Genomic DNA, 24,588 nt, shown 5'->3' with positions numbered 1-24,588 from the left:
CCGCCGCTGCCGCCGCCTCGTTCCGCTCTGTCGCCTCCCTCTCCCTCTGCGCCGCCTCGGCCGCCGCCGCCTCGGCCGCCGCCGCCTCCTTCTCCGCCGCCAGCTGCTCCGCCGACGGCGCGCTCTCCACCGCCTCCTCGTAGCAGCGCCGCCAGAAGGCCTGCAGCACCTGCGCCGACGCGCTGGCGGCTGCGTCCGGCTCGAGCGGCGGCGGCGTGGCGAGCGGGCAGAGCTCTACCAGCGCGAGGGCAACCTGGACAAGCAAGTCCGGCACCTCTCTCACAGACTGCTCAGGAGAGTGGTCGAGCCACCCGCTCCGCCGCCGGGCGGCACCTTGACGTGCCCCGCGGCGGTTGCAGCGAGAAGCGCGTCGGGGATGCCGTCGCGCCCCGCCTGCAGGCAGCACGAGCTCGTTCGCCAATCACGCCCTCGATGAGTGAACTCCCATCCGCTCCATTCACTCCTCGCCCCGCCTGCGGCAGCAGCAGCGGCAGCAGCGGCAGGTGGCCGTACCGCGCGGCGCTCGTGAGCGCGTCGAGGCCCGCCGCGTTCCGATGCCGCGCCGCCGCCCCCGCAGCGAGCAGCGCCTGGCTTGCACGCGCGCGACACGTGTCACCCGCGCAGCCAACGCAACGCCGAGCCGCGGCGCGCCGCCGCGCGGGCACGGCATACGAGTGCGTCGGCGTGGGGGTCGCCGCGCCGGCACGGCGAGTGTAGCGGAGCTGAGGTGGAGGGGCCGATGCGTGCCGTGGGGTACCGTACCTCCAGAGTATCGAACCCGGTGCGGAGACACTGTCCCGGGGGTGGAGGGGCCGCGGCGTGGCGCGGGGCGCGTCGCACGCGCCTGCGCGGCGTGCGCGTTCCCGTGCATGACCGCGACCAGCAGCGCGGTGTCGCCGGTGCCGTTCTTCTGCTCGATGTCGGCGCCGGCGGCCAGCAGCGTCTCGCACGCGAGCGCGCTGCCGGACGCCGCGGCACACAGCAGCGCGCCTGCAAGCCGCGCAGTTCGGCGGCGGCGGTGGCGAGATGCGGACCTCTCTCGGCTAGCTCCCGGCAATCTCCCTCGGCTGCCTGGCTGCCTCTCCCGGCTACCTCCCTCGGCTACATGCCTCACTCTTCCACTCCGCGTCGGTTGTGCGAAGAGCATCCTGCAGCGAGCCGGCCCGGCGCGGCCGCACCTCCACGCATGAACCAACCAGGTCAACGCCCTCACCCTCTGCCGCGAGCCGGCCCGGCGCGGCCCCGCGCCTCCAGGCTCGCGTCGTCGCGGGAGGCGCGGTCCGAGTCATCGCGCCGCACCCAGTCGAGCAGCACGTGCAGCACGTCCACGTGCCCCCCCGCCGCCGCGGCGTGGATGGCCGTCCCCTCGCCGCCGATCGAGCGAGCGGGGTGCGCGCCGTGGGCGAGGAGGCTCCGCACTGTCGGCAGGTGCCCCTGGCTGGCGGCGCCTCGCAGCGCGTGGAACGCGTCCGCCTCGCGCTCCTCGTCCGGCCTGCCGTCCGCCTCGAGGAGCAGCTCGCAGCAGGCCGTCATGCGCGCCGCGGCGAAGGCGACCAGCGGCGTCTCTCCGCGCCGGTTGGCCTACTCCACGCTCCAGCGAAGCGTGCGCCCTTGGATCGCGATGTCGAGCCGCCCTACCCCGCGCGCGGCGGCTGACCCGCTGCGCGAGCGGGGCCGCCCCCGCGCCGCTCGCCCGCTGCCACGCCCCCCTCTCGAGCGCCAGCAGGCAGGAGAGCGCCTCCGCCGCCCTCGGGGCGTGCTCGGCGTCGCAGCGGGCGAGCGCGTGCAGGCAGCCGTCGGCCGCCACGTCGACGGCGTCGAGGGAGGCGCCGGCGCGGAGGAGCGCCTGTCAGGGAGGTGCTGGCGGCGCGGTGTTGGCGTATCGAAGCCGACTCCTTCTTGTGAGACTGGCGTTGCCGTCTCTCCCTTCTCGACGGTCTGTGCTTGCGCGTATTTGGCCCGGGGTTGTGTTTTTGCGTGAGACGGAGCGAGTGGAGGGCGTGGCGTGGGGAGAGCAGCGCGCGGCGGGAAACTCGTCTCGCTGCCGGAGGGGCGGGTGCGGTCTCGCAGACTGACTAACGACGCCTGCGCCGCCTCGGTCTGCACGTGCTCGCACGCCGCGAGGAGAGGCGTCACGCCGCGGCAGTCGACCGCGTCGGGCTCCGCACCTGGTAGAATACAACACAACACGGTGTAATGTATTGTGTTGTGTGGTGTGGTGTCAGAGCAGGATGGTGGGCACCGGCGGCGAGCAACGCCTCCAGCATGTCGAGCCGCCCCGCCGCCGCCGCCGCGTGCAGCGCCGTGAGGCCGGCCTACAGGAAGGGTCCAGGAACGGTGCAGGAAAGGTGCAGGAAAGGTCGGTCTAGGAAAGGTCTAGGAAACGCCTCGTCGCTGTCCGACGGCGGCGTGTTCTCGAGCGCGGCCTGAAGCTCGGCGACGGTGCCGTGGCGGGCAATCTGGAGGAGCTGCCGCACGCGTGCATGCGCGAGGTGCTGCGGCGGCACCACCACCACCTCGTACGACACCGTCACAGGCGACCAGATCAGCATGCCCGCGCCGACCCACGAAAACTGCTGCGCCCAGCGCGCCTCGCACAGCCCCTCGGCGGGGACGACGACCTCGCCCTCGTGCGCCTCGCCGAGCACAGCGTGCACCCGCGCCCCGCCCTGCCACAGCTCGAACTCGAGCTCCTTGCCGTCGTGCACCTGGAAGGCGACGCGCACCAGCGAGCCCGGCCCCGGCGAGTGGAGCGGGAAGGAGAAGGCGCCGCCGGGCGGCACCTCGACCGACTTTGCGCGAAACTTGACCGACTCGTGCTTCGTCGGGCTGGGCGGGAAGGAGAGGTGCGCCGAGGAGCGGTCCGCCGGGACGATGCGCATGGCAGCGCCGTACAGCAAAGTTGCTGAATAAAATATTTTTTTTTTGAGCTTAGCCTTCGGTGTTATGAAACAACGCAAGGCGGACATGGCATATCGCTCTCGGGCCCACAGACATCCCGCACACTCGCCGCACACCCGCCGCCCCCGCGCGCGCCCCACCCCGGCCGGGAGAAAGGGGAGTGACAGTTTGGGATGGCAACAGCCCGAGTATGTTGAGTCCTGGCTCAACAACGCAGATAACAAGAGGGGGTGGTCCGGCTCACAGGTCCGGCTCACGCGCCTCGAGCTGACCCTCTACCGCGCTATAAAATATATTTTCCTGCCTACTCCAACCGCCGCGCGAGCGACCGAGAGAGAGAGAGAGAGAGAGAGAGAGAGAGACTACAACCCACCACAGACACCCTCCCCCACTCCTCACGTGTGTTCACACCCTCACCCTCTCCTCTCTCCTCTCTCTCTCTCTCTCTCTCCTCTCTCTCCTCTTGTCTGTGCTGTCTGCCTGACTCAGGCACTCAATCTGCCGATGCGTGATTGTGTGTGGGCTGCTCCGAGGGGGCCCTCTGTGCGATCCGACGGGTAGGGGGGCTGTGCCCGGGCAGTGTCCGGTGTGGAGTCCCCTTCTGATCCCGCCTGGGATGTTGGGTGTGAGGTTGTGGCGGCTTCGATCCCAAGGGGGGGAGCTGATCCCACTCAATAACCAACTCTCAGGGGCAGTAGGTGGGCGAGCTTCAGGCACGCTCATCTCGATCGTCAAGACGTTGCTACGCGCGGTCTTCCGCGGGGGGAGCTGCGTCGACGGGTGCGGGACCGCGGCGCAGCCAGTGCCGCGGCGAGGCCTCCGGCTGTTTGCGGCGGGCGGGTTGCTGCTCGCTGTGATGGCGAAAAACTCGTCTCGCCACACGCCAAGGGCTTATGCTCTGGCGAGACGTGAGGCGCATGCGCCCAGGAGGGGAGGGGGCATGTGTAACGACACTGCTAGAGATGCCTTTCGGGGCCCAGAGATAAAACTTCTGTGATGCCATGCGTGACCTAGTAGTGTCCCCAGCTATGGGCGTGTCCACGTTGGAGCCAGGTGTGGTGTGGGCGCGAGAATAGCTCCGCCGTTCATGGAGGCAACCGATGCGAGTCGACTGGTGTGTGTCGTCGTGGTTTCGTATCAAGAATTCTCTCTCTCTCTCTCTCTCGCGAGCGACCCTCCATCTCCCGAAATAGCGCAGCGCGGCCCCGAGATCGCCCGAGATAGCGCGAGATCGCCTGAGGTCGCGCGGCGCGGCGCGAGGCGAGGTGGATGGGTTGGGAGCAAGGGGGCGCAAGTGTTCAGTGCGGTACAGCGGTAGATGGGTCGGGGCGCATGAGCCGGACTTGTGGGCCGGACCACCCCCAGTCCTTTATCTGCGTTCTTGCACATGGAGTGCAATACTCGTTCTGTTGCCATCCCAAACTGTCACTCCCCTTTCTCCCGGCCGGGGTGGGGCGCGCGCGCGGGGGCGGCGGGTGTGCGGGATGTCTGTGGGCCCGAGAGCGATATGCCATGTCCGCCTTGCGTTGCGGGCATTAAGAATCTTACCATATCGTGGGTTGGAGTTTAGCCTACCGTTAACTTGCGACCAACTCTCAGCCTGAGGAACAGCTTTAACCGCAGTGATTGCGACATTTTTAGCCGCGTTAAAAACTTTACGCGGTGTAGCCGTTACCGCTTACCCGACATTTTTTAGCTCGTATTTCCTCTCAAGACTCAACGCTCAAGCCTCAACAGTCGGAGAAAAGGGATTCACGCCTTACATCTTTTTTTGTCTAGGGTACCATGTCCTTGGACCTGGTGTATCCACGGCCGATCCACACCCCTACCGGCTACGCCCTAGTAGTGATGGGTAGATAAAGGTAAGAGGAGCGGGGGTCTCCGCCCTATGTGTGGTGTCCGCCGTCAGCAGGGTCGCAACAGAGTCCTCTTCCTCTCGCGGAGCATCCCTTCCTCGTCCAAAACTGCGCGGGCTTCTCACTGCCCCGGCGCCCACGCCTCGATCTTCTTGGGCAGCAGCTGGTTCGACAGGTCCTCTCCGTGGCCTAGGCAGCCGTGTTCGCCCTCGCCCCAAGTAAAGACGGCGCCGTCGGCGGTGACGGCGAGGCTGTGGTACTGCGCTGCCGAGACAGCGACGACGCGCTGGCCAGCAAAGGCCTCGATCTTCTTTGGCAGCAGCTGGCTCTGCGTGTCGCCGTGGCCCAGCCGGCCAAAGGCTCCCCAGCCCCAACTCCAGACGGCGCCGTCGGCGGTGAGGGCGAGGCTGTGGTGCTCCCCGGCCGACACGGTGATGACGCGCTGCTCAGCAAAGGCCTCGACCTTCTTGGGCAGCAGCTGGTTCTGCTGGTCGCCGTGGCCCAGCTGGCCAAAGGCTTCACTGCCCCAGCTCCAGACGGCGCCGTCAGCGGTGAGGGCGAGGCTGTGGAAGCCTCCAGCCGACACAGCGACGACGCGCTGGCCAGTGAAGGCCTCGACCTTCTTGGGCAGCAGCTGGTTCTGCTGGTCGCCGTGGCCCAGCCGGCCATGGCCTCCACTGCCCCAGCTCCAGACGGCGCCGTCAGCAGTGAGGGCGAGGCTGTGGCTGGATGCCGCCGAGACAGCGACGACACGCTGGTCAGCCAAGGCCTCGAGCTTCTTCGGCTGCCACTGGTGCTGCTCGTCGCCGTGGCCCAGCTTGCCGTATTCTCCATCGCCCCAGCTCCAGAGGGCGCCGTCAGCGGCGAGGGCGAGGCTGTGCTCGTATCCAGCCGAGACAGCGATGACGCGCTCATCAAAAGCCTCAACCTTCTTCGGCTCGCACTGATGCTGGCCGTCGCGGTGGCCCAGCGCGCCCAAGCCGCCCTGGCCCCAGCTCCAGATACTGCCGCTGCCGGTGAGGGCGAGGCAGTGGTATCCTCCAGCCGACACGCTCACTGGACGCTCGGCGCCAAGCGTCGACGGGAGCCGCGTCGGCGTGTTGAGCCGCGTCACGCCCTCGCCGTGACCAAGGATGCCTGGGACGTGACGCGGCGCACAGCCGCATGACGACAGCCGCCCCTCGCCGACGATGAAGAGGCTGTGGTAGCGGTCTGCCGCAGCCCTCGCCGGCGGGTTAAACTCGCACAGCAGCGCAGACAAGCACAGCCACCGCACGGCGCAGCCCTCGCCCTCCGGCTGCGCCGGCAGCTCGAAGCCGCGCTCTCGCGCCCACAAGCGGGTGCCCTCCAGCGCAAGCGAGGCGTGGAAGAGCAGCGAGACGGCCGCGACGCGAGCGATGTCGAGGGGGCTGTCGAAGCGAGAGAAAACGCGCACGAGGAGCTCCGTGGGGAGGTCGAGGAGGCGGGCGGGCGGCGGCGTGTCTGGCGAGGGCGCGGCGGAGGAGGAGACGGCGAGGCGGCGCGAGCGTCGGCGCGGCCCCGTGGAGCGGCCCCGTGGATGACATACATTTAGAGGCATCAGCTTCGCCCCCGCAAAAAAGAGCCGATCGCGGCCGCCCCCGCCGCTGGAGCGACCGCTGGGTCGAGGAGCCGCCCCTGAGGTTCTGCACCAAGCGGTGCGGCCGCCAGTGCCGCCATCGTTTCCGCCACCCACACTGCCATTTCCACCCCCGCCACTGGAACGGCTGCAGGGTCGTGGGGCCGCCCCAGCGGCTCCACACCAGACGTTTGGGCCGCGAGGGCCGCCACCGTACCCGCCGCCCCTGCCACCGCCTCCACCCCCGCCGCCGGCGGGGCCGCCGCCGTATGGACCCGCTCGGAATAACCTGGGGGGTCCGGGACCGCCCCGCCGGAGGCTGGTGTATCCGGGCGGAGGAGATGGGGGAGGGGAGTTACCGCGGTACGATAGTGGGCCCACCGGCGAGCCGGAGGGCCGTGACCGGAGGGCCCCGGAAGGGACTTGGGGTCAGTTGTCGGAGGAGGCGAGAGATGAGCTGACGCGGCCTCTGAGAGTGGAGTCGGGACGTACGGGCTCACCAGGGGAAGGCCAGTCGCAGTGGCAACCGGACCACCACGACCTTCCACAGGGAGGGCCACGCCCCCCCGAGCCTGGAGAGGAGCCGGCGGAGGGGGGGGGCGAGCCGAGGACGATAGAGAGGCCGCGGGTGCGGGCGCGAGACAACCAGGGAGAGCGGGCTCGACCCCCCGGGGGTGGAACTGGTCGCGACCCAATGCCACCGTTCTCACCCGGGGTGACCCCGGCCGGGCCGCCGACACTCTCAGAACCGGTGGAGCTGGGAGAGGCTAGCGAAGACGAAAGGCGGCAGCGGAGGAAGCGACACCAACAACGAGGGAAACGACCACACCGGCCGTCGTATGACGCTCGGCAAGCGAGCAAGAGAGCGAATCGGGGAGAACCGGAGCCCCGGGAGGACCGAAGGTGGAGCCCCGGGACCGAGGACTAAGCAAGTGTCTGTTTGGGCGTGGTGTCCAGTGTAATGTCCACTAGCTCCGAGTAGAGGGGGCGTCCTGCAGTTAAGGGGAAACCCGGTACGCGGGTCCAACCCTCGGAGAACTGTGTTTACTTTAAGGCCCTTGCCCTGCGAACGCGCACCCCCGGGGCTAGGAGCGGGTGTCGGGCAGCAAGCGCGTGCCCGGAGGGTGAGGGTGCAGTTTTTTGCATGTTTGTTGTTGTGCACCGCCTTGAGATGTAAAAATCACATATTCAGTAAGAGTCTGAAGGGGAGGGGAGGTGTACAGAACGTCCAGAATGTCCAGAAGGTGTCCAGAAGATGTCCAGAAGGTGTCCAGAAGATGTCCAGAAGGTGTCCAGAAGGTGTCCAGAAGGCTTCTGGTCAAAATGCAGCTATTTAACCCTTCACCATTTGAGAAGGCCAGCTCCCCACCCCTGGCTTAATTAGTAGTAGATCTAGATCTTTCAATTGTGCTGCTCTCAAATCTAGTCTGGTTCAGAATGGCGTCCGCGGTCCCGAGATATTACGTAACAAAGGTTTCTCTGGACGCTCCACAAACCCTATTTGGGAAGGAGGAGACCAGCGGGGGAGACTCCCCGCCTATGCAACACCCCAGAGAGGGGCTGCCATCGCCGAAGCTGTGCCTAAGCATAACTCCCAAACCCGCAGCGGCCCGGGGGGCCTTGGGGGCAGCCTGCCGGACCGCTGTCGCACGGGGCCAAGCACCGGAAGATGAGTGGAATTGATGGATTGGGCTGTTGTCCGTGCCTCCCCTCTATACGTCAGAGTGGGACCTACGCCGCGCCGGGTAAGGGGCGCGCCCGGTCCTCGACGGAGCCGCGCGCCCCAAACGACCCAGGCGGCGAGTAGTCGTCCTCGAACCTTCGACTCGTAGTCGCCCGTGGTCAGCGCCCCTCCTCCCTCGCCCGTCCCTACTCGTACTGCTCTCGAGGCGCCCGCGGCATCTCGCCGCCCATCTTCGGCCACGCGTTGTAGTCGAAGATGGACTTTTTCTTTTTTCGGGGAGGACCAGCACCGAAAAAATGCCGGGGAGGGTACCCATTCGGTGCTGGTAGCGAGTCGACGCTGCTTCACCTGCCAGCGTCGACTCGCCCTGTTCGCAGATCTCCTGTGCCGCCGCCATGTGCCTTTCGCCGGCGCTGCCGAGCGGTGAGGACCTCGTCCGCCATCAGCTCGAGCTGCAGCTGATCCTCCAGGAGGTGCACCAGCGCTACGCCGGCCGCTCAGGGAGGTACAACAAGCACGACACGGCGCGGCTCCGCTTCATAAAAGACACTGCCTTCCCGGGCCTGCGCTTCGGCAAGATGGTGCAGGAGCGAGACATGGCGATGCTGCGCTTGCCGCCGATGAGCGATCTAGCCGGCACTGCGCTGACCGAGATGAATGAGTGGTCGCGGCGGCACGCGCCCGACCCGCGCTCCGCAAACCAGGGAGAGGTGGCGCGGTTGGACGAGGAGCAGCAGTCGACGCTGCTCAGGTGGGCGGCCACACAGGCCAACGGCGGCTGCGTGGCCGACCACGCTGCTCGACGCGGCGCGCCGCCAGCCTATCGACTCCACTTCGGCGCATACAAAGGCCTCACGCTCGCGCAGCTGGTGTCAGCCTCTCGCACGAGCAAGGGAGGCGCGCGTGCACTCTCCGTATCGATGCGGCGCGTCATGAGCTGACTGGTCGCGGGTGGCTGCCTCGCAGGTGGCAAATCGGCGCTGCTTCCGGACGCGCCCGCCTCGCTGCGCTGCTCGGAGCCGGGTGATTACGTTCTCTGGCTGTGCTCCAACGATTTCAACGCCCACTTCCCATATCACGCGCCGCTCTATCTGTCCCTGCGGGAGCTTGAGGCCGACGGCTGCACCGTTTACAACTCCGATCTCAACTCGTCTTTCGACTTGAAGCCGGTCGCGGTGTGCGCCGAAACGAGGCATGCTGCGCGGCCTCGGCGTAACCGTGGCGCGGTTCCGGCCTACCCATGCTGCCCTGGAGGCGTCCAGAGCCGAGCCCAGAGGGAGATGGCGTCCTATGGGGCATCTAGCTCGGGTGGGTGCGCGGCGGCGACCGGCGCAACCCTCGTTTGAACTTGTGTACTCTCTGTCTGTCTGTCAGCTGTTTCGGCTAAGTCGATTTGTACCGGATTTCGATGTTAGTGGCAAAACCGCGGAACCGAAAATGGCGTTTAATTTCGCGCACCTGCTGTCCGCCGCCTGCGGCGGCGCTCCGCGCCGCTTGGGGCGCCTGCGGCGCCCTTGGGCGCGCTGCGCGCGCCTGTTTTGGGGGGGCTACCAGCACCGAAAAAATGCCCTTTTTTCCTCCCCAGAAATGTCCGCTAACTTGTCACCGGCTCGGTTCTCACGTGATGCTACCGGTTCTCGTCCTGGCCCTCGCCCTGCAACGCTCGCCCGCGGACTGCAGCCGTCGCGCCTTGCTCCGACGCGCCGCCACCGCCGGCCTCGCCAACGCTGCCGCCCTCTCTGGAGGACCGGCGCGGGCCATCGTGAACGGAGACAGTGTGAGCGACGCGGAGGCGGCCGCGACTGGCTCGGTTGGCCTGTGGATCGACCTCTCTGGATGCTCGGTGTGCCGCAAGGACAAGCCGGCGACGTGCTCCGGGACGCTGGTCGCGCCGACGCTCGTCCTCTCGGCGCGGCACTGCCTCGATACACCGCGGATGCTCAACGGCACGCTCGAGCGGGTCGTCTTTGGCTCGGACATGTTTGGCGCCGGAGCGAGCCGCGACGTGGTCGCCGTGAAAAGCACATCCGACTACGGCATCGAGACGGCGGGGAATGACCTTCTCCTAGATGCGGGATCCGATCCAACACTCGAGAGGTCTTTCAGCGAGGTGCTTGGCTGCATTCAGCTGCACTCACTGTACTCGTGCGCATCGCAGCCACGCGATGCTCTGTGCTCTGCGCACGCCGTATCCCGCCCTGACCTTCCTCGACTCGTGCGGGCAGGATCTCATCCTCCTCAAGCTGTCCAGCCCAGCTCCGAAAGAGTGGAGGGTGGTAGAGCTTCCTCTCGGCCCGCTCCCCTCCACGAAGCGGCTGTGGACCGCGCAGCGGCTGTGAGGCGTGGAGCTGTGCGTAGGCCTGCTCCCCTCCAAGGAGGAGCAGGAGGAGGCGAGGAGGAAGGGCTCTCCCTTCTACCCGGACGGGCTAGGCTTCCCATCCCTGGCAACCTACGGCTACGGCCAGCAGGCGTGCGCCGCAACTTGTCCCTGCCCAAAGCTGTGAACGGCGCCTCGTCGCACCCCTCCGCATCCCTCCCATGCATAGTCCACACAAGACGCCAGTGGCTTCTGCTGCCCCAGGCTGAGGACGGCGCCTCTTCACACAACGCCGGGCCCCGAAATCGCACAGTGACAGTCACGCAACACGGCTCCCTCCCCCCCCCCCCCCTAGTCCACCAAAGGTACTACCGACCCCGCCGCGTACTCTGCCGGGCAGCTAAGACGGCTCGGCGTCAGCGTCCAGACGGAGATTCGGCCGTGGGCGGCGGGCTTCCTGACGAAACCCGTCGACCGCAACACGGGGACGTGCGCCGGCGGCTCTCGGGAGTGCGGCTCGCGCATTTCTTTTCTCGAGCACAGTTCCTTCTCATTAGGTGCGCCGGCGGCTCTCGCGGCGCGCGGGGCACACCTTTCGCTCCATTCATTTCTGTTTTTGTAGGTGCGCTGGCGACTCGGGCGGCGGCGCGCTCGCGTTTGTGCAGGACCCGAAGGGCAGGGGGATCCGCCAGTTCCTCGTGGGCGTGCAGGCGGTCACGACTCGAAGACTTGAACAATTTGAACTCGGAGGTCCCGCGGGTGATCTCGGGTCAAGCTGATCGTGCCTCGTTTGGTGCGCGAGCAGGCGGTCGCGTCGCTGCCGTGCGAGGAGAACCAGCAGGCGCCACTAGCCCGCTGCACCCCCTCCGACCATAGCTTGGCGCCCACCGGCTCGTCCTTGGCGGCAGGTCTTCGTCAACCCGGCGGCCTTCTCCGAGTTTCTGCTGCAGGCGAGCCGGGATTTGGGCTCGCCGCTGCAGCCGACCATCAACTGGAGGGAGTACTCCTGAGTGATCGGAGGCACAGTCGTAGAGCCGAATTATGTTCGCCCCGCCCAGTGTCGTGCGAGGAAGCGCGCCGGCGTAAAATTCTTTTTGCCCGCACTTGCGCAAGACTTGGAGCCACTCGCTTGCGTTGATCTCTTGTGCGTTGTAGACGGTGATCGGTGACGGTGTGCGGTTGGGGCAACCAGGCAACCCCGCTCACATGACACATCATACCAACGGCTTTACTCTATCCAGGGCCCCTTGGGCCAGGTACCATCTACCAATTTTGTCGAATTTATTTCAAAATCTGCAGGCGCGGAGCGCCTGCGAAAATTTTGAAGAAATTTGCAGTCGGGCCTGATTTTCATCTGCCAGGACTCTGTTAGGACTCTGTCAGGACTCTGCCATGACTCGGTCAGGACTCTGTCAGGACTGTCAGGACAGGTGCGGGAGGTCCACAAACCGTTTGAGAACACACACTCCTCTTCTCCCTTTGCAGCCTTATTAAGCAAAAGTGCGTACACAGGAGAGAGAGATAAGCTAAAAAAGTACAGTACACAGGTTATTGCTCCCCCAAAAGTGTACATCGCCATTGGACGCTCTGTGCACTGTGGCCCGCTGTGCAAAGCAATGGGTTGGCGGGCCGTTGACGAGGACAGCGCAGCAGACAGTCCGGACGCTTCCCACCCTCTATCCCCGCAGCACTCGACAGCCCCCCCCCCCCCCCCCCCGCAGATCCGACGCTGGAGCGCCGTGCAAAGCAATGGCGGGCCGTCAGAGCTCGCAGACTGACGCTCCCCTTCCCTCTAACCCCCGCCGCAGCACTACATCAGTGTCCCCCGGCCCGCAGACGCTCTGTGGCCCGCCGTGCATGGCAGGCCCGCACAGCAGACTCGGGGAGCTCCCTCGGCGTCCGTAGGCTAGCACGGCAAGAACCCCCATACTGTCGGCGTATCTCCTGAGGCGATGCACTAGGACTAGCCACGCATCGGGAAGGAGCACGTGGGCGTCGAGCCGAGAGCGCCACAGTCTTTGCCGATGTAGTAGAGCTGCAGGTGGACAGACTCGACACCGGAGAGGTCGAGTCCGTTGGCGGAGCCGGTCGAGCTGCTGAATGTGTTGACCTATACACGCAAGTCAAGGCAGTGCTCGTCAAGCACCCCCGCGTGGATGCGGCAAGGATCCTTTAGCTATTCACCGTCCAGGTAGTGTACATCGCGGCTTGATTGAAAGGCGTGTTCGACATGGAGGAGAACTCCGGCCTGCGGCCAAAGTACTGCGCCAAGTTTCCCGAAGCCAGGGATGAGCACGCCAACTCGCAGTTGCTGTATTGGGCCGGATGACATCCCTTTTCCATGGCCTTTCGGCCGTGGCCGCAGTCGCAGAATCCGCTCCAGCCAGACTCGATCGTCGTGGTGCAGCCCTTGTCGTTCCGCTGCTCGCGCGATCCGTGCGGGGAGCAGCCTCCAGTCTGCTTCCAGCCGAGGCAGCCAGCGCCGGTGCCGGTGTCGACCACGAACGGTTTCGTGGAGTCCTCGCATCCGGACCCGAGGGCCCCGTCGCGGTTGAGCTGCTCCACGCGGCATTGATCGAAAGGCAGAAAGCACTGCTCCGCCGGCTTGAACGCGTAGCCATTGACAAGTTGCGAGGACGATTGCACAGGGCACTGCCCGCATTCTTCCTCACGATCCCCCCGGCGGAAGTCAGGGGCCACCTCACGATAGCCATTGACAAGTTGCGGGGTGCCCCATACCGCATTGGTCATCGACGGCCCGAGGGGACCCGTGTCGAACCAACGGCAAAAGCAATCGAGGGGAAAGACCGAGGCGGGTGCGTTCATTGCGGTGAGCCAGTTTGCCTTTGGCGCATTGTCGCTTCCGTCCAAACCAAAGAGCGGCTCGTAGCAGTCGATCACCTGGACATCGTTCACGGATTCGGTGTCACGGCTGCAGCAGCGCGCCGCTGTGACGCCGGTCTGCTCCTTCAAGTAGAGGCCGGTCAGCGTCGGTCTCTCCGCAGGGCAAAAGCGAGGCGGTTCCAGCGATCGTGATTGCAGACCGTGGAGCTCGGCAACGGCGTCGTGAGGGCAGCTCGTGGTGGCAGGGACGCGTGTGCACCAGTTTTTCCACTCGTTGCGCATGCAGCCTCCTGGGCAGGTCATGCAACCTAGACGTTCGAACAGGTTCTCGGGCGATAAAGAGCAGCACCACTCCACGCTCGGGTCACTTTCTGGCCACACACGGAGGCCGTTGTTGCGATCCAGGCACGGCCCCAGCCATCGGCGAAACACGAAGTTGCCGTCCGTGTCGACTGCTCCTTCACGAACTCGGGAGTGGATCGCCGAGTTGTAGCGGTGTTTCTTCGACGGATCGTCCACCAAAAACGTCTCGCAATTCTTCAGCGCCGCGCTCGGGTGATTCGGGTCCTCGCAGCACTGCATCTCGATCGAGCCGCGCAGCGCTGCATCTTCAAATTGAATGCTATCGACAAACGTGTTGCCGGGACAGTGAAGCCAGCCGTCCGAGAAGTCGGCCTTGTCCGAACCGAAGGTGATGCATGATCGCTCGGCATCCGAAGACGCAACCAAAGAAGCAGCAATGAGAATCCGGCACACGGCCACGCGAAGCATGTCGTGGGCGGCTCAAGCTACGGCTTCGCAGCGGTCGAGGCGGCCGCGGACAGCAAGCGCCGTGGACGGGCCGAAGCACTCACCTGCGAGCGGACAGCGGAGAGCGTGGACACAGGGAGGTCTGCACAAGGTCGAACAGCCTCGGGCCGAGGGCGTGGGCGGCAGCGCTGACCTTCACGACGAGCGCACCCACGCCAAGCTGCACCCCTTCCAAGCTGTACCCCTTCCAAGCTGTACCCCCTGGACCTTCCAACCTGTACCCCTTCCAACCTGTCCCCCCACCGTTTCTTTTTGCCTTGTCTGTTGTGTGTTGTTTGTTGTGCCCTTGTTTGTTCTTCTGGTGCCTTGGAGTGCTGGGGGGGGCGACAGGGAGGATGTGGCCCTGAGTTATGTGTACGCCTACTCAGGGTGTGTGGCAGCCAGCTGGCTGTGTGTCTTGTGAGCCTGTTTGTGTCTGTGTGTCGCTCGTGCGTGTCGTCATCATCTGTCTAGCGTCCACCCATACCGCGTTGGTGTCCAGTCCGAGCCTGGCTGTTCTTCACCTTTCTACCTACCTACCTACTGTGTGTGTCGCCACCGAACCCGCCCCCGCCACCACCCTCGCCCCCGCCACCATCCCAGCCGCCACCGCCACCCTTGCCGCCCCCCACGTTGCCTCCATGAACGGCGGAGCTATTCTCGCGCCCACACCACACCTGGCTCCAACGTGGACACGCCCATAGCTGGGGACACTTACTAGGTCACGCATGGCATCAGAAGTTTTATCTCTGGGCCCCGAAAGGCATCTCTAGCAGCGTCGTTACGCATGCGCCCTCCCCTCCTGGGCGCATGCGCCTCACATCTCGCCAGAGCATAAGCCCTTGGTGTGCCACGAGATGAGTCTTTCGCCATCGCCGCGAGCAGCAAGCCGCCCGCCGCAAACAGCCGGAGGCATCGCCACGCACACACCTCCGACCCCAGGGCCTAGGCGGCCCGCCATGAAATCTAGCCGTGTGTGCTGGCGTCCGGGTCCCAGCGGGTTTTCACGTAACAAGTACACACACACACACACACACACACACACAGTGTGAGTGAGTGAGTGAGTATCACACACACACACACACACACACACACACACACACACACACACACACACACACACACACACACACACACACACACACACACACACACACACACACACACACACACACACACACACACACACACACACACAGCGGCCTACTGCTAGCCTTTGCACGTCTTTTTTATCTGCCCGAGCCGGTTCTCTGAAAAGCATGCTCGCTGGCGCGAGGTTGCTGCTGCTGGTCGGCTCGGCGGCCGCTTTCGTGGCACGCGGGCCGGCGCCGCTCTCGCCGCACGCGCCGGCGGCGGCGCGCTCCGGTGCGGTCCTCGCCAAGAAGAAGGCGGAGGAGGAGGGGCTCTACTCGGACACCGTCTCGCTGCCTCAGACGTCCTTTTCGCAGCGGGCGATGGCGGCGACGCGGGAGCCGGAGCTGCAGCAGTTTTGGTCCGAGAAGCGCGTCTACGAGCGCCTCTGCGAGACCAATCCCGGCGAGCCATTCACGCTGCACGACGGCCCGCCGTACGCCAACGGCGACCTCCACATCGGCCACGCGCTCAACAAAGTGCTCAAGGACGTCATCAACAAGTACCAGCTGCTGCGCGGCCGCAAGGCGCGCTTCGTGCCCGGCTGGGACTGCCACGGCCTCCCGATCGAGCTCAAGGTGAATCCGCCGCCGCTCTCCTCTGCTCTCCTCTCGCTGCCGCTCTGCTCGCCGCCGCCGCCGCCTCTCTCCTCCCTGCCGCCTCTTCGCTCCCCTCCTGCAGCCGCTCGACACGCCCCAGCCCCCTCTCACCCCGCTCCGTGCCGCCCCCTCCTGCCAGGTCCTCCAGTCGATGAAGTCCAAGGCGTGCCGAGAGCCTTCTAGCGCGAGATTACAATCTCGCTCACAGGAGCCGTCTCTCGAGAGCCTTCCGTGCCGAACCTTCTCGGAACCTTCGTGTAGGAGCGGCAGGCGCTGACGCCGATCGATCTGCGGAAGAAGGTGGCCACACTCCACACACACACACACACACACACACACACACACACACACACACACACACACACACACACACACACACACACACACACACTCTCCACATACACACACACACACACACACACACACACACACACACACACACACACACACACACACACACACACACACACACACAAACACACACACACACACACACACACACACACACATCGCACACACACACACGCACAGAACCTCAAGGCGGGCGATGTGCATGTTCTTGCCCGGGCCTCCCCTTGCCCAAGGCGGCCGCCTTTGCGCGGGAGACGGTCGACAAGCAGCGAACCTCCTTCCAGCGGTGCCAGCTGCGGGCGGATCGGCTTTCGCTCAGCCGTCCCAGGGCGAACTGCTACTTGTTGGCGGCCGTAGGTGGGGCGTCTGGGCGGACTGGTCTGCGCCCTACCTCACCCTGCAGCCAGAATACGAGGCGAGATGGGCCGAGAGGAGCCGAGAGGAGCCGAGATCTGCCCAGGTTCGCCCAGATCGTCTCGCTTCGCTATTCGGCCGCAGCAGCGTTCCACACCTCTCCCCACAGGCGGCGCAGCTGGGAGTGTTTGGGGCGATGTTCCTGCAGGGCCTCCTCCGGTAGAAGCTGAGTGACTGTTCGCATTGTTTGACTCCAGCCAGCGCTCCAGGGGACACGGACCCCACCGTACTCCGCCGCATTCAGTCGCATTCAGTCGTACTCACGGCAGTCGTAGCCCCCGTGCGGTCATGCGATGTTCTATGTGGTGAGTGCACATTGCACAACGCCGTATTCGCACCCTGATTTCGGTGCTTTCATGACGCAGGCCACATCTACCGCGGCCGAAAGCCGGCGCCCTCTGGTCGCCGTCCCTTTCGCACCGCTGTGAACGGCGTCTCTTCACACCTGGTCGTGTGAACAGGTGCACTGGTCGCCGTCCTCTCGCACCGCGCTGGCAGAGGTCTCGGCATCCGGAGGAGTGCAGCGCTCTAGATCAGTAATAGTTCTTCACTCGCCCATGCATGTCTGTGATAGGCGGAGTTGGAGTACCCGGAGGGGTTACAGCTCTCCGTTTGCGATGCCGCCCACCCGCTGTGAACGGCGTCTGATCACACCGGCTGCCGTGAACAGGCGCACACCTCTCAGTCCAGCTACGCTTCGGTTTCACGCACCTGACTTCTTCACACCCGCTGCCGTGAACAGGCACACCTCTCAGTCCATCTACGTTGCCTTCGACGCAGAGAGCGTCAGCGAGAGTCTCGCGCCATACGGCCCGGAAGGCGAGATGCAGCCGAGATCGCAGCGAGATTGAGCCGAGATGAGGCCGATCTCTGAGAGTCTGGAGCCTCCTGGCAGATCGCCATCCGCACGCCTCCACTCATCTCTTCACAGCGCAGCTTGTGTGACTTGGTCTAGCCTGGCTTGCATCGAAGTCACGCCGGAGCATGTGAGCAGGCCTCCGCATCGCTATCTGGACCACCACGCCGTGGACCATCCCCGCGAACCTCGCGGCACCGGCCCGTAGATGCCGGCAGGCAGACGCGCTCTCGTCCGAGCATCACTCTTAGCTTTGTGTGTTCGCGCGGTGCTATGGATGTACCGCCGCGGTCCCGTCTTCACGACACTACGACCACCGCCGCGTTGCTGCAGAGCCGCATTTCCGAGGTGTCCGTGTGTGTGTACTTCTTTGTTCGCACACCGTTAGGTCGCCGTCAACGCCAACCTCGACTACTCCGTCGTCGCCGCCCCGCAGAGCGCGGGAGGCGGCCGGCTGCTGGTCGCGACGGAGCGGAGCGCTAGATGCGGAAAGGAAGCAAGCAAGGAGGCGGGACGCAGTCAGACCAGCGATTGGGACACCAGTGTGGTGTGGGTGGACGCGCGAGGCCGATGACGGCCACTGGAGCGGCACGCAGACCACACAAGACAAGACCGTCAGATGCGGACTACAGATCGGAGCTCTCAGTCTCGCACTGGAGAGCGCACGCATGCACACCGCTGGCACTCAACTGCGTTGCGCGGCATCCCGCGGCTCTCACAGCATCCGTCGCATTTCCCTTTTTGAGGCGCTGCAAGGCGCGAGACGAATCTGCACACCTGGACCTTGCGTGTTCAGACCGTTAGGAGCTGGTTGGGTCGCTCACCTCAAAGCTTGGCTTGGGCGAGGGAGAGGCGCTGGAGGTGGCGGGCAACCCTCAAGGGCGGCGAGGCGGTGAACGGCGTCTCTTCACACGAGTGGCGGTGTGAACAGGTGGTGGCGACCCTCAAGGGCAGCGAGCTGGTGGGCGCCGCCACGTACACACGCACCCGCTCGCCGAATTCGGCAGTCAGTCAGTGTTGCACAGTCCAAGGGCAAGGAGGATGGGGCACTCACTCTCGCACCCCTCCCACGGACTCACTCATTGCCACGCGCACCGGCCCTTTCACTTTCAATGCCGTGGGGCTCCTGTCTTTTAGACGTGGAGTCGCGAGGGATGGCCTTTGCCCTTCCCGCACCACCTCGTGTGCGTGGCGAAGTTGACCTCACAACTGGCTTACCTGCTCCGACAGGTGGGCACCACGTACACGCACCCGCTGGCGGGGCGCAGCTCGATGGTTGTGGAGGGCGGCGACTACATCACAACAGAGTCCGGCACCGGCCTTGTCCACACGGCGCCCGTGTGGGCCACACGGGCTAGGAGGACTACCAGACAGCGCCTCGATCACGACAATGAACGGATTCGTGGATAGGCGCCGGGCCACGGTCAGGAGGACTACCAGACGGGCCTCAAGTACGGCCTCGAGCTGCTCTCGCCCGTGGACGACGCGGGGCGGTTCACCGATGAGGCTGGAGACGGCCTCGCAGGCTTGAATGTGCTCGGCGACGGCAACACGGCGGTCATCGAGAAGCTCAAGACGAGCGGCAACTTGCTCAGCGTCGATCCGTACCAGCACAAGTACCCGTACGACTGGAGGACGAAGAAGCCAACCATCTTTCGCGCCACGTCGCAGTGGTTTGCGTCGGTCGACGGGTTCCGCGACGGCGCCCTCGCCGCAATCGGCGAGACAGAGTGGCTGCCAGCGGTCGGCGAGCGGCGCATCACCGCGATGACGCAGTCTCGCTCCGACTGGTGCATCTCGCGGCAGCGCACTTGGGGCGTCCCGATCCCGGTGTTCTACGACCGGCAGACCGACGAGCCTCTCCTCAACGAGGAGACGCTTTCGCACGTGCAGAGGCTAGTTGCAGAGCACGGGACCGACGTCTGGTGGACGTCGACCGAGGCGGAGCTGCTGCCCGAGCCGTACGCCTCGGACGCGGGCCGCTGGCGCAAGGGGACCGACACGATGGACGTCTGGTTCGACTCTGGCTCGTCTTGGGCCTCGGTGGCGGAGGCGCGGGAGGGGCTGCGCTACCCCGCCGACCTCTACCTCGAGGGCTCGGACCAGCACCGAGGCTGGTTCCAGTCGTCGCTGCTCACGTCAGTGGCGTCGCGTGGCCAGGCGCCGGACAAAGGCCTTGTCCGAGACACTTCCGGGACGCCGCGGACCTCGTTTCTTTTGCTCTCCAGGCGCCGTATAAGGCTGTGCTCACGCACGGCTTCGTCCTCGACGAGAAGGGCTTCAAGATGTCAAAGTCGCTCGGGAACGTCGTCGACCCTAAGCTGATCACCGACGGCGGCAAGAACCTCAAGGCTCAGCCCGCGTACGGCGCCGACGTGCTGCGGCTCTGGGTCGCGTCGTCAAACTACGCTGCGGACGTCTGCATCGGCGACTCCATCATCAAGCAGACCTTCGAGGCGTACCGCAAGATGCGCAACACGGCCCGATTCCTCCTCGGCAACTTGCACGACTTCGACCCCGCCGTCGACGCCGTGCCGCTCGCGGGTCTGCCCGAGCTCGACGTGTACGTGCTCGGCCTGCTGGACGGCCTGCTGGCGGAGGTGCACACGCACACGCACGCACACGCACACGCACGCACACGCACACACACGCACGCACGCACGCACGCACGCACGCACGCGCGCACGCACGCACGCACACACACACACACACACACACACACGCACACGCACGCACACACACACACACACGCACGCACGCACGCACGCGCGCGCGCGCGCACGCACGCACGCACGCGCGCACACACACACACACACTCACCGCTCACCCACGCGCACCGGGCCTTGCTCTTTGAACGCCGTCGGGCTCCTGTCGTCTAGACGTGGAGCCGCGGAGGCCCCCCCCTTGCGCCACCGCCACCGTGTGGAGAAGTTTCCTAGACGTTTCCCTGACCTGACCTCACCCAGGTGCGCGCGGCGTACGACGCCTACTCCTTCTCGCGCGCGGTCGGCGCGCTCCAGCAGTTCCTCGTCTCGGACCTGTCCAACTTCTACCTCGACGTGTCCAAGGACGGGCTCCCGCGCCGCGCCGCCCTCCGAGCCACTACTCGGTCACTCATCGCTCCTTCTTCACTGGTCAGGACCGGCTCTACATCGCGGCGCCCGACGAGCCACGCCGCCGCTCCTGCCAGACGGTCCTCTCCCGCGTCGTGGAGTCCGTCGCCGCCGCCGCCGCGCCCGTGCTTCCGCACCTGGCCGAGGACATTTACCAGAACCTTCCCTACGCGACGCCGCACGCGTCCGTTTTCGAGGCGGGCTGGCCGGCGGCGGCGCCGGCACAGGGCGAGGAGCGGCGCGGTCGCGCGGCGTGGGCGGCGGTGCGCTCGCTGCGCGACGAGGTGAGTTGATCGAGGTGAATCAGCCGCGTGGTTCACGCTGCTTAATTATGAACCGGCTGCTGCTGCGGCAGGTGAGCCCCGCAACCTCGAGAGCTCGGCCGGCGCGCCGAGTTCTTGTTTGCACACGCGGGGCTCGTTTTTCAGGTGAACCGGAACCTTGAGCTCGCGCGCGCGGAGAAGGCGTTGGGCGCGTCGCTGGAGGCCAAGGTGTTGCTGCACTGCGCGGACCCGGCGGTGTCAGAAGCCCTCGCGCGCTGGTCGGGCGCAAGCAACGGCGTCGACGAGCTGCGCTTCCTCTTTCTGACCTCGCAGGTTGAGCTACACACACACACACACACACACACACACACACACACACACACACACACACACACACACACACACACACACACACACACACACACACACACACACCGCTTGCCCACGCCCTCCGGGCCTTGCACTTTCAATGCCGTGGGGCTCCTGTCGTCTAGACGTGGAGTCGCGAGGGACTAGCCTGGCCCTTTCCCCACCACCACCCCGTATGTGTGTGGAGAAGCTGACCCTACCTGACCCTACCTTACCCTACCTTTAGGTCGAGCTAGTTGCCTCCGCCACGGAAGTGAATGAGCCTAGAAGCGGAACACGTCTTCCTCTCTCCCATAGCACTCGAGAGGAGGCGTGCTCAGCTGTGTGCAGCCGTATTCTCAGCTGTATTCATAGCCCTTCCACTTCGCAACGCCGTGCTCCCGCCTCGAGGCTAGCGCATTAACACCGGCGGTGAATGAGCGGTCGCTCTTCAATGAGCGGTCGCTCTTCTCTTCTCCTAGACACTTGCGAGACACTTCCGAGACACTTCCTAGGCCACCGCGAGGCAACTGGACACTCCCGAGACACTGGCGAGACACTTCCTAGGTGACGGAGCGGTCCCTCTTCTCCTCGACGCGCGAGGAAGGCCCCGCCGCGACCGTCGGCATCGCCGCCGCCGACGGGACAAAATGCGAGCCCTGCTGGTGCGTTGGGCCTTGAAGAAAATGGGACCTGACCCTGGGGGGGGGGGGGCAAAAAAACACATTTTGGAGGCCCCCCCCCCCCCCCCCTCCCCCCCCCGGGTTTCTTACCCCCCGCCCCCCGCCGCCCCCCGTCCGCCTCCTTACCTGTTGTTGTATACAGGCACTTCGACCCGCAGGAGCAGTCGCAGACGTACGAGGGCGTCTGCCCGCGCTGCGAGACGTCGCCGAGATGTCGCCGCCTCGCGGGCCGACAAAGAGAAACGCGCGCCCACCTCGCAAGGCTGTGCATAGGTCGCTGAGCTTGATGGGCGTCGCGCCGCGGCAGCGGCGCGCGGCCGCGGCGGCGGGCTACTTTGGCGAATGAGAGCGAGGTCGACCCACGGTCGTGGATGCCACCCGTTGCATCACTCTCGGATGTACTCTACGACGGTCCGCTTTGGCTGGTACCGAGACCGAGAGGCCGCGCGCTCCCCTCACGCGTGTCGTGCTCGTGAGTGGTAACAGGCGCAGAGTGGAGTCCACCTCTGTATAGCGTTTATTCCTTTTCACGGAGCGACACGCCTCTGGTAACGGCTCGCTGCCTGCGGCATGTTACGTCTTACGACTACGAATGCGTTTGACATTTGAGTTTTGTGCCGGGCACGCGCGCCCCCCACACTTACCCGTTACCGCCCACCAGTTCGGGGTGTGGAAACGTACTTTACTCTTTAGCGGGGACGACGACCGGTGACCCGAGGTGCAGAGACGGACACAGATAGGGGAGGGCCTCCTAGCCGCCGCAATCGCACACGAGCATCTGGGGGCGGCGGCCGGAATGCGGCGGAGGCAAACTGCCGAGCTCACCTGCCGAGATTGCAAGAGCTCCGGTCTGGCTCAAGAGGGGACAGAGATAAGAGGTCTCCCGGACGACACATACCAAAAAGTGACACAAGCGGGCGATAAAGTTATGTGTTGGGTTGGGCGGGGTCAACTGCTGCCCGCGGCGGCCGGTGCCTCGCCACCGCCGCCGCCCGCGCCCTCCTCCCCCGCCGCTGCGCCGCCCGCCGCTGCCGACGCCTCCCCACGCGCGCGCTTTTCGGCCTGCTGCCGCTCGCGCTCCTTCTCCTTTTGACGGGCGCGCTTGGCGGCCTTCTTCGACCGCTTGGCCAGTACATCCGCCTCCCGCTCCGCCTGCTCCGCCTCCCACGCACGCCGCGCCTCGTCCTCCTTGCGCGCCGCCTCAAAGTCTGCGATCCGCGCATTCTCCTTCTTGCGGAAGCCGCGGTAGGTGTGGAAGTCGCCCGAGCCGGCGCCGGCCGTCGAGCTCATCACGTTGACGATCGCCTCCGTCTTGACCCCGCTGTCCTTGTCCTCCATCCGCTGCGTGAAGCGGTCGAGCTTCTTCTCGAACTTTGCGAGCGCGTTGAAGTTGGGCTGCATCGAGTTGAAGGAGTCGCGTGCGGCTTTGGGCATCGGGATCTCGGTGCGGTTCGCATCCTCCCGCTCCTTCTCCCACTTCTCCAACTGCCGCCCGCTCACAACCGAGGATGCCATTTACACGGCGTCAGCGGGCTTGGAAAGGAGAAATACGTCCTTGGAGCTTCGCGAGGTGGATATCCTTTGGCCGCGTTGGGTAGCGAGGATTGGTGTAACCCGAGCCACGGAGGCGTGTTTTCTGGCGGCCGACCGTCAGTGCACGGAGTTGCCCCTTCTCCGACTGCCCCGGCTAGTTCCCGAGGCTCGCCGGGTTTCCCCTACGTCACCCAGGACCTAGCGCGGGTGGGTTGGAGGGGGCTCGCCCCGTTCCTCCCCATCGGGCCGCGTGAGCGGCCTCGCCTCGCAGATTCGTTTTTCGCGCCTGGGTCAGGCGCGCGGGGCATCCCCCGGGTCGCTCGACCAGCGATCCGAAGAGTGGCCGCTATGCGAGGCCGAGGGAAAGGGCGGGGCCCACGGGGTACGCCTCCGTCCGGCCCCCTCCGAGGGGGGAAGGGAATTGTGGGGTCCCCACGGGCGCCTCAGTTCGGCCCTCCCGAGGGGGGGGAGGGGAGCAAGGGGGTGGGGGGGTCGGGGCGGTGGGGAGGGGTCTCGGTTTCATGTGGCTAAAACTTGCCTTTCGGGGAGGGGCCTCCGGTCCGTGTGTGTCAAGAATACTGTGTCTTGCCTTGTGGTTCTGTGTGTCGCTCCTGTGTGACCGTCATCGCCCGTCTAGCGTCCACCCATACCGCGTTGGTGTCCCCAGTCGTTGGTCGGACTGTGTTTCGCCTTCCCATCAATCAATCAAGAATACTCACTCACTCACACGAAATACTCGACCACGTTGGTCGCGTAGCCTGCGTGTCAGCAAGGTGAACCCTGCCCAGCCCCCCTCCGAGTCGCGATGCGCTCCCCGCTCCCGTTCCCCTGTGTCCCTGATCGTCCTTACAAGATCCTGCTCGTGCAGGTGGGGACCCTGTCCTTCTCCCACCCCTCGTTTGGCGTGCCCGTTTTATTTATTTATTTATGTCAACAGCGAGGCAACCGCCCTCTCCAGGTAGGTTTGCCGCTCACTGGCCCTCGCGAAGCCGTCCCACTCGTAGAATGGAACGCTGATCACCCTCCAGCCAGCCGCCGCGAGGAGGCGCCGCTTGAGCAGCGTTGGCCCGTTGGGCTTGCGCACGCCCCGGCCGTCGGTAAGCAGGAAGTGAGAGGGGCCATCCCGATCGCGACGCGTGACGAGGGCAGCGCCAGGTCGAGCGAGTAGCCCAGTGCGCGGCTCGAGGTGCTCTTTCTCGAAGCCGTGCTGGACGGCGGCGAGGGCAATCGCGACGGAGCGCTGCAAGCGCGATATCGTCACTAGCGTGTCTTGCATAGCGTCGCAGCAGAGCTTACGCTGAGACTCGGA

General features: G+C 65.4%; 4 protein-coding genes across 4 annotated transcripts in view; 1 reads left to right on the top strand and 3 right to left on the bottom strand.

The window, feature by feature from the left end:
- The window catches only part of EMIHUDRAFT_209971 (hypothetical protein), a gene marked incomplete at both ends in the record, with an annotated part of 3,015 nt that extends 748 nt beyond the window's left edge, over positions 1-2,267 (bottom strand). The window contains 8 exons of the mRNA XM_005769704.1: positions 131-253; positions 334-393; positions 779-990; positions 1,115-1,148; positions 1,300-1,581; positions 1,808-1,846; positions 2,077-2,168; positions 2,243-2,267. Of these exons, the coding sequence (XP_005769761.1) occupies positions 131-253; positions 334-393; positions 779-990; positions 1,115-1,148; positions 1,300-1,581; positions 1,808-1,846; positions 2,077-2,168; positions 2,243-2,267 (867 nt within the window). The remainder of the gene's footprint in view (positions 1-130; positions 254-333; positions 394-778; positions 991-1,114; positions 1,149-1,299; positions 1,582-1,807; positions 1,847-2,076; positions 2,169-2,242) is intronic.
- A 12,980-nt stretch (positions 2,268-15,247) lies between these two features.
- EMIHUDRAFT_65938 (putative mitochondrial isoleucine tRNA synthetase) lies at positions 15,248-21,231 on the top strand (the record flags this gene model as incomplete). The annotated part of the gene is made up of 19 exons (XM_005769703.1): positions 15,248-15,697; positions 15,908-15,931; positions 15,980-16,018; positions 16,303-16,355; positions 16,427-16,529; positions 16,602-16,642; positions 16,753-16,768; positions 16,945-16,983; positions 17,058-17,080; positions 17,226-17,268; positions 17,379-17,424; positions 17,478-17,571; positions 18,171-18,300; positions 18,570-18,677; positions 18,750-19,517; positions 19,568-19,939; positions 20,306-20,398; positions 20,479-20,736; positions 20,881-21,231. The coding sequence occupies 19 exons, from the start codon at positions 15,248-15,250 to the stop codon at positions 21,229-21,231; spliced, it is 3,051 nt and encodes a 1,016-aa protein (XP_005769760.1).
- Positions 21,232-22,580: 1,349 nt separating this feature from the next.
- EMIHUDRAFT_436363 (hypothetical protein) lies at positions 22,581-23,274 on the bottom strand. The gene has a single exon (XM_005769702.1). The coding sequence runs from the start codon at positions 23,259-23,261 to the stop codon at positions 22,695-22,697; it is 567 nt and encodes a 188-aa protein (XP_005769759.1). The 5' UTR covers positions 23,262-23,274; the 3' UTR covers positions 22,581-22,694.
- Positions 23,275-24,204: 930 nt separating this feature from the next.
- EMIHUDRAFT_209963 (hypothetical protein) lies at positions 24,205-24,555 on the bottom strand (the record flags this gene model as incomplete). The annotated part of the gene is made up of 1 exon (XM_005769701.1): positions 24,205-24,555. One exon carries the CDS (start codon positions 24,553-24,555, stop codon positions 24,205-24,207), a length of 351 nt encoding a protein of 116 aa, XP_005769758.1.
- Between the last annotated feature and the right edge of the window lie 33 nt (positions 24,556-24,588).

Source organism: Emiliania huxleyi, assembly GCF_000372725.1.
Source record: "Emiliania huxleyi CCMP1516 unplaced genomic scaffold EMIHUscaffold_41, whole genome shotgun sequence".
NCBI classification, from domain to species: Eukaryota; Haptophyta; order Isochrysidales; family Noelaerhabdaceae; genus Emiliania; species Emiliania huxleyi.
This window is presented reverse-complemented; position numbering and strand designations above follow the sequence as displayed.